Source organism: Nerophis lumbriciformis, linkage group LG27 (genome assembly GCF_033978685.3).
Source record: "Nerophis lumbriciformis linkage group LG27, RoL_Nlum_v2.1, whole genome shotgun sequence".
Lineage (NCBI taxonomy): Eukaryota > Metazoa > Chordata > Actinopteri > Syngnathiformes > Syngnathidae > Nerophis > Nerophis lumbriciformis.
Genome location: NC_084574.2, coordinates 12152501 through 12161650, shown reverse-complemented (window position 1 = coordinate 12161650; position 9150 = coordinate 12152501). Strand labels below are relative to the sequence as shown.

Below are 9150 nucleotides of genomic sequence, written 5' to 3'. Positions count from 1 at the left end.
AGAGAAATAAAATAAAAAAAACGCATGTAAACAAACAGCTTGCACTGCAAAAAGTCAGTGTTCAAAAACAAGGGAAAAAAATACTAAAATTAGGGGTATTTTATTTGAACTAAGCAATATTATCTGCCAATAGAACAAGAAAATTTGGCTTGTCAAGTATAAGTATATTCTCACTAATAACTGTACTACTATATGAGTACGTATTTTCTATTGTTTCATTGGAAATAAAACAGCAAAGTCCATTTGGCTGTCATCTGTTTTAATTATGAGACACAATTGTGTCAAAGTCATGTCTTGTTTTTTTACATGCTTGATATAAGAAATTATTACTTTAAAAAAGTAGTTTTATACTTGTGAGTGTTGATGACAGCTTTGCAACAGTTGATATTCTAGTTTCAAGCATGTTTTACTCAATATAGCTCATCAAATCTCAGCAACAAGCTGTAATATCTTACTGAGATCATTTAGGACCAAAACCCTTAAAACAAGTAAAACACTCTAACATAAAATCTGCTTAGTGAGAAGAATTATCTTATCAGACAAGAAATAAACAAATATCACCCTTGTTTGACATATTTCATCTTACTTAGATTTCAGTTTTTGCAGTGTGGGCCTTAAGAAAGAGAAAGTAAGCAGATATTAACAGTAAATGAACAAGCAGATTAATAATTCATTTTCTACCACTTGTTCTTAATAATGTTGACAAAATAATAGGTGTATAAATGACACAATATGTTACTGCATATGTCAGCAGACTAAATAGAAGCCTTTGTTTGTTTACTTACTACCAAAAGACAAGTTGTCTAGTATGTTCACTATTTTATTTAAGGACTTAACTGCAATAAGAAACACATGTTTAATGTACCCTAAGATTTTTTGTTAAAATAAAGCCAATTATGCCATTTTTTCGTGGTCCCTTAAAATTTTAAAAAATAACTTCTCTTTTTAGGAATTTGTTGCAAAATAGTTTGTCTGTTTTAAGAGCTATTTACTTATTTTTTAGTTATTGACTAATCTTAATTTCAGTATGAATAATTTAATTTTTCTATTCTAATTTAAAAATGTTAACATTTAAAAAATAACTCCTGTTTTTAGGAATTAGCTGCAAAATTGTTTCTGTTTTAAGAGTTATTTACTTATTTTTTAGTTATTAACTAATCTTAATTTCAGTATGAATAATTACATTTTTCTATTCTAGTTTAAAAATGTTAAAATTTAAAAAAATAACTTCTCTTTTTAGGAATTTGCTGCAAAATAGTTTGTCAGTTTTAAGAGTTATTTACTTTTTTTTTTTAGTTATTGACTAATCTTAAATTCAGTATGAATCATTTTATTTTTCTATTCTAGTTTAAAAATGTTAAAATTTAAAAAAATAACTCCTGTTTTTAGGAATTTGTTGCAAAATAGTTTGTCTGTTTTAAGAGCTATTTACTTATTTTTTAGTTATTGACTAATCTTAATTTCAGCATGAATAATTTAATTTTTCTATTCTAATTTAAAAATGTTAACATTTAAAAAATAACTCCTGTTTTTAGGAATTAGCTGCAAAATTGTTTCTGTTTTAAGAGTTATTTACTTATTTTTTAGTTATTAACTAATCTTAATTTCAGTATGAATAATTACATTTTTCTATTCTAGTTTAAAAATGTTAAATTTAAAAAAATAACTTCTCTTTTTAGGAATTTGCTGCAAAATAGTTTGTCAGTTTTAAGAGTTATTTACTTTTTTTTTTTTTTTAGTTATTGACTAATATTAAATTCAGTATGAATCATTTTATTTTTCTATTCTAGTTTAAAAATGTTAAAATTGAAAAAATAACTCCTGTTTTTAGGAATTTGCTGCAAAATAGTTTGTCAGGTTTAAGAGCGATGTACTTATTTATTAGTTATTGACTAATCTTTATTTCAGTATGAATAATTACATTTTTCTATTCTAGTTTAAAAATGTTAAAATAAGTAAAAAATAACTTCTCTTTTTAGGAATTTGCTGCAAAATAGTTTGTCAGTTTTAAGAGCTATGTACTTATTTTTTAGTTATTGACTAATCTTAATTCCAGTATGAATAATTGTATTTTTCTATTCTAGTTTTAAAAATGTTAACATTATAAAAACACATCCTGTTTTTAGGAATTATCTGCAAAATAGTTTCTGTTTTAAGAGCTATTTACTTATTTTTTAGTCATAGACTAATCTTTATTTCAGTATGAATAATTTTATTTTTCTATTCTAGTTTAAAAATGTTAAAATTTAAAAAAATAACTTCTCTTTTTTGGAATTTGCTACAAAATAGTTTGTCAGTTTTAAGAGCTATTTACTTTTTTTTTTTTTTTTTAAGTTATTGACTAATCTTAATTTCAGTATGAATAATTGTATTTTTCTATTCTAGTTTTAAAAATGTTAACATTATAAAAACAACTCCTATTTTTAGGAATTAGCTGCAAAATATTTCTGTTTTAGGAGCTATTTATTTATTTATTAGTCATTGACTAATCTTTATTTCAGTATGAATAATTCTATTTTTCTATTCTAGTTTAATAATGTTAAAATTTAAAAAAATAACTCCTATTTTTAGGAATTTGCCGCAAAATAGTTTGTCAGTTTTAAGAGCTATTTACTTTTTTTTTTAAAGTTATTGACTAATCTTAATTTCAGTATGAATCATTTTATTTTTCTATTCTAGTTTAAAAATGTTACAATTGAAAAAATAACTCCTATTTTTAGGAATTTGCTGCAAAATAGTTTAAGTTTAAGAGTTATTTACTTATTTTTTAGTTATTAACTCATCTTAATTTCAGTATGAATATTTACATTTTTCTATTCTAGTTTAAAAATGTTAAAATTTAAAAAAATAACTTCTCTTTTTAGGAATTTGCTGCAAAATAGTTTGTCAGTTTTAAGAGTTATTTACTTTTTTTTTTTTTTAGTTATTGACTAATCTTAAATTCAGTATGAATCATTTTATTTTTCTATTCTAGTTCAAAAATGTTAAAATTTAAAAAAATAACTCCTGTTTTTAGGAATTTGTTGCAAAATAGTTTGTCTGTTTTAAGAGCTATTTACTTATTTTTTAGTTATTGACTAATCTTAATTTCAGCATGAATAATTTAATTTTTCTATTCTAATTTAAAAATGTTAACATTTAAAAAATAACTCCTGTTTTTAGGAATTAGCTGAAAAATTGTTTCTGTTTTAAGAGTTATTTACTTATTTTTTAGTTATTAACTAATCTTAATTTCAGTATGAATAATTACATTTTTCTATTCTAGTTTAAAAATGTTAAATTTAAAAAAATAACTTCTCTTTTTAGGAATTTGCTGCAAAATAGTTTGTCAGTTTTAAGAGTTATTTACTTTTTTTTTTTTTTAGTTATTGACTAATCTTAAATTCAGTATGAATCATTTTATTTTTCTATTCTAGTTTAAAAATGTTAAAATTGAAAAAATAACTCCTGTTTTTAGGAATTTGCTGCAAAATAGTTTGTCAGGTTTAAGAGCTATTTACTTTTTTTTTTTTTTAGTTATTGACTAATCTTAAATTCAGTATGAATCATTTTATTTTTCTATTCTAGTTTAAAAATGTTAAAATTGAAAAAATAACTCCTGTTTTTAGGAATTTGCTGCAAAATAGTTTGTCAGGTTTAAGAGCGATGTACTTATTTATTAGTTATTGACTAATCTTTATTTCAGTATGAATAATTACATTTTTCTATTCTAGTTTAAAAATGTTAAAATAAGTAAAAAATAACTTCTCTTTTTAGGAATTTGCTGCAAAATAGTTTGTCAGTTTTAAGAGCTATGTACTTATTTTTTTAGTTATTGACTAATCTTAATTCCAGTATGAATAATTGTATTTTTCTATTCTAGTTTTAAAAATGTTAACATTATAAAAACACATCCTGTTTTCAGGAATTAGCTGCAAAATAGTTTCTGTTTTAAGAGCTATTTACTTATTTTTTAGTCATAGACTAATCTTTATTTCAGTATGAATAATTTTATTTTTCTATTCTAGTTTAAAAATGTTAAAATTTAAAAAAATAACTTCTCTTTTTAGGAATTTGCTACAAAATAGTTTGTCAGTTTTAAGAGCTATTTACTTTTTTTTTTTAGTTATTGACTAATCTTAATTTCAGTATGAATAATTGTATTTTTCTATTCTAGTTTTAAAAATGTTAACATTATAAAAACAACTCCTATTTTTAGGAATTAGCTGCAAAATATTTCTGTTTTAGGAGCTATTTATTTATTTATTAGTCATTGACTAATCTTTATTTCAGTATGAATAATTCTATTTTTCTATTCTAGTTTAATAATGTTAAAATTTTAAAAAATAACTCCTATTTTTAGGAATTTGCCGCAAAATAGTTTGTCAGTTTTAAGAGCTATTTACTTATTTTTTTTAAGTTATTGACTAATCTTAATTTCAGTATGAATCATTTTATTTTTCTATTCTAGTTTAAAAATGTTACAATTGAAAAAATAACTCCTATTTTTAGGAATTTGCTGCAAAATAGTTTAAGTTTAAGAGCTATTTACATATTTTTTAGTTATTGACCAATCTTAATTTCAGTATGAATAATTGTATTTTCCTATTCTAGTTTAAAAATGTTAAAATTGAAAAAATAACTACTGTTTTAAGGAATTTGCTGCAAAAGAGTGTCAATTTCAAGAGCTATTTATGTTTTTTTTTAAGTTATTGACTAATCTTAATTTCAGTATGAATAATTACAATTTTCTATTCTAGTTTTAAAAATGTTAAAATTGAGAAAATGACTAAAAAAAATCATACAATATCTTGTCTAAAGATTCTGCAACATCCCCAGGATGCTTAATTTAAGAATTACAAGTCGAATAATGCTTGTTTTCAAAATAAAATACTTATTTCTATCTTAAAAATCCTGCTGATTCCTAGATATATACATCTAATTTAGGCTGTGTTATCAAGTAAAATTATCTGTCAACGCAGTTTGTTAGTTCCACCCGTTTTGACTATATTTTCCCCAAATTCCAGACTTTGTATTTGCTATTTTGACAGCTCCTTTTTTTTGCGGCGTTCAAATGCGGTAAACAAAAAATAAAAAAGGACCAAGTAAGTAAGAGTTTGTGACTTTTTTATTTCACCGTCCTCTGAACACACAAAGTAGCTTTTATTGACACAAATACGTTCTATTAGTTGACGATGACATTGACTGCAGGAGTTTGCTGAACATTTTGTACGCTTGTGGTAAAATATGGAGAGAAAGTTCATTGAGTGGATTTCTGTTCCAGTTTAGGAAACTATTCAAGCGGCTGCATCCTTGGATCACGTTATATCAGCTAAAAAGGGACCAGAAGCTTGAAGGGTTTCATAATACACAACCGTTTCCTGCCTTTAATATTAGCTTTGATCTAACTTTGCAACATTGACGTGTTTCTATGATGCAAACTTGACATATAGAAGCTGTGGCTTTGCAGCTATAAAGAACACGGAGCTAAACATGGTGGACATTGGAGCAATAGTAACGTTCTCCTCTCCTTAGACGCCATCTTCTTCTTGTTGTTGCTTGGCGCCACTTCCTGCTTGTGTGTCCGCTGTGCCGTTCCAAAGCGTGGTGTTCCCTTGAGGCTCCAGCACCGGCACCGGCACCGCGGAGTCGAGCCCGGTGGCGTTGGCGGCCGGGTCCTGGTCCACCGGAACCTGAGCCGGAGCGAGGGACGTAGTAGGCCGGGCCGAGGAACGGGCGGAGGACGGACTGGGAGGAGCGTCAGACGGCGGGAGAGTGGGCGTGTCCGAGGCGTTGGACGATGACAGGTTGGTGGGGGAGGGGGAATCTGAGAGCGAGTGAGGGAGGGGGTCCGACGGGAGGTCGGCGGGTGAGCTGGGGGGCGTCCTCGGGGTGTGGGCAGGGGTCGGCTCCTGGGGGTCGGTGCAGACCGGCGCCCCCTCGGCCACGTACCACACCTCGTTGTGTCTGTTCAACAGCTTCAAGGGACTGCACACACACACACACACACACACACACACACACACACATGTTATCATTTGGAATTGGGACCAAGTTTTTGATCATCACTTGTGGGAACCATCCTTTCTACAGGTTGTGGAGGCATAAAAGAAATTAGGTAAAATGACCACTGCCAACACTGCAAAAACTGAAATCTAAGTAAGATTAAATATCTCAAATAAGGGTGATATTTGCTTATTTTCTGTAGATTTTGTTAGAGTGTTTTACTTATTTTAAGGGTTTTGGTCCTAAATGATCTCAGTAAGATATTACAGCTTGTTGCTGAGATTTGATGAGCTATATTGAGTGAAACATGCTTGAAACTAGAATATCAACTGTTGCAAAGCTGTGTCATCAACACTCACAAGTATAAAACTACTTTTTTAAAGTAATCATTTCTTACTTCAAGCATGAAAAAAAAAAATCATGACGCCGAGCGCATATCATTACGTCAAGATAATGGCACTAGCATTTACTTAATTTAAGAATATTTTTCAACATATTGAGCAAAAAGGTCTCTTTTTTTTCTACCAAGAAAAGTGCACTTGTTATTAGTGAGAATATACTTATTTTAAGGTATTTTTGGGTTCATTGAGGTTAGAAAATTTGACTTGTTTTGGAAAGTCTTGACAAGCCAAATTTTCTTGTTCTATTGGCAGATAATTTTGCTTAGTTTAAATAAAATACCCCTAATTTTTGTCTTTTTTTTTCTTGGTTTTTGAACACTGACTTTTTGCAGTGCACTTAGCTCATACACGTCTTTAAATCTCTGGATTGATGAAGTAATGTGCTGATCATTCTTACTGGGGACCCTGGGGAAAAAGAGTTAATATGGTTCATGCACTGCAAAAAGTCAGTGTTCGAAAACAAGGAAAAAAATACAAAAATGAGGGGTATTTTATTTGAACTAAGCAAAATTATCTGCCATTTAAACAAGAAAATTTGGCTTGTCAAGACTTTCCAAAACAAGTAAAATTAGCTAACCTCAATGAACCCAAAAATACCTTAAAATAAGTATATTCTCACTAATAACAAGTGCACTACTATATGAGTATGTATTTTCTATTGTTTCATTGAAAATAAAACAGCAAAGTCCATTTGGCTGTCATCTGTTTTAATTATGAGACACAATTGTGTCAAAGTCATGTTTTTTTTTCATGCTTGAAATAAGAAAATATTACTTTAAAAAAGTAGTTTTTTACTTGTGAGTGTTGATGACACAGCTTTGCAACAGTTGATATTCTAGTTTCAAGCATGTTTTACTCAATATAGCTCATCAAATCTCAGCAACAAGCTGTAATATCTTACTGAGCTCATTTAGGAGCAAAACCCTTAAAACAAGTAAAACACTCTAACATAAAATCTGCTTAGTGAGAAGAATTATCTTATCAGACAGAAAATAAGCAAATATCACCCTTATTTGAGATATTTAATCTTACTTAGATTTCAGTTTTTGCAGTGTGGGGACCAAATTTGAATAATTTTGCATAATTCACACAAATGTGTGAATTATGACTACTGAGGACCATTTAAAAAAAGGAAAAAAAAGAAAGAAAAAAAGTTCAAATTAAATGACATGATGGTCAGAATACAGCACTACAGCTGTCCTCTTATAGGAAGTTTCACCACTTAAATGTTCAAGCAAATCCTGCATCTTCTGTGACATTACTGAAAACTGCTATTTAGCAGTAATGAAGTTGTCTGCAACTCCAACTAGCATATATAGAAGGATGGAACATTCTGAATGTGAATCATACTTTAAGGTAATAATGTTTTATAATCATGCTGTATGAAAATGTCATCCTAAGGAACACTAAACCAGATTTTGTTTTTGGAAAAATATATTGGTTTTAACGAAGGATGGATACCATACAGAATCACCGATAGGGATGATGTTCGAAATCGGTTCTCCCGGTTGTTCGATAAGAAAAGAACCGATTCCATGGACTTGAATCCCTTTTTGAGAACCGGTTCCCGTTATCGAGGCCACTATAGTAAAGAAAAAGAGTTGGTTCTTTATTCGAATCCCTGGGAATGAATCCCTTCCTACATACAGGAAATGCCCTGTTATGTAATGTTATGCCCATTTGATTGTAGACTCTTACTGACACCTTGTGGCGATATTAAATTACTACGCGTCAATAGTTTGGGCACTTCCGGGTTGACGATGTTAGTCCAGTTCATGAGACAATTGAGAAGTAGACAAGTTGTGTTAGCTCTTACAAGTCTGTAAGTAAACTGTTAAACTTGTTTATGTAACTCAATATTAAGGTGGAAAGTGGTTACATTTGATACTAAGATGTTTATTGAAAAAAAAAATTGTGCACTGTTTCAATGGATGTTTTGAGGACTTAAAATGGCTTCCAGTCGTGTATTTCCACCATCGAAATAGTTTCAACACTCAGAAGTATTTGTTTGATGATAGTACTGTATATTTGTGTGAAGCTAATATTTACATATTGTGTATTACATTTCAGTATGTTAATTGAATCACATAGCGTATACATTTGTCATTGTGTGTATTTCAGTTAAAAATAAATAAATAAATAACAGTCCAGTGCAAGACAAAAGTAAAGATAGGAAAAGACAAAGCAAGATCAACAACAATAAAGAGCCTAAATGGATTAATCTGCTTTGGATTGTTTGTTAGCTAACCTCAACATGTATAGTGAGGGCAGAACTGGTAATATGCAATTATTGCCAGGCTTCGCTCTCATGTAAGGGGGGAAGAATTGTTGATTGATGACTGTGGTGTTCTTAGTGTCATAGTGTTTGTAGTTAGTGTGTTCCAATAGCAGGAGAAGTGCACTTTTTGGAGAGCTGTATTATTTTCAGTTTTGTGCCCAAGGGACTGATTTTATTTAACACTATATTATTATTTATACACCTATAGTGATCACAGAGACAGGTTGTTTTTGTGTTACTGTATATATTTGTTTTTCTGAAAAATCCCACTTAATATACTTTGGGTAACAACGGTCAATATCATTTTTAAAAAATTTTTTAGGGGGGTAACAGTCAATATTTTTATTTTTTATTTTATTTTTTTCTTATAAAATAAAAGTGAGCTTTTGTTAAACCAAATATTGTGTTTTTTTCCATATACAACCTATCTGGATTCGATAAGAGAATCGGTAAGGAATCGGTTCGATAAGAGGATTCGATAATGGG

At 29.1% G+C, this 9150-nt stretch overlaps 1 protein-coding gene across 1 annotated transcript in view; it reads right to left on the bottom strand.

Annotated features, from left to right (window-relative positions):
• Positions 1 to 5089: 5089 nt before the first annotated feature.
• Positions 5090 to 9150, bottom strand: part of soul5l (heme-binding protein soul5, like) — a 15727-nt gene continuing 11666 nt past the window's right edge. Inside the window, exon 7 of the mRNA XM_061922875.2 lies at positions 5090 to 5967. Within this exon, the coding sequence (XP_061778859.2) occupies positions 5511 to 5967 (457 nt within the window). The 3' untranslated portion in view covers positions 5090 to 5510. The remainder of the gene's footprint in view (positions 5968 to 9150) is intronic.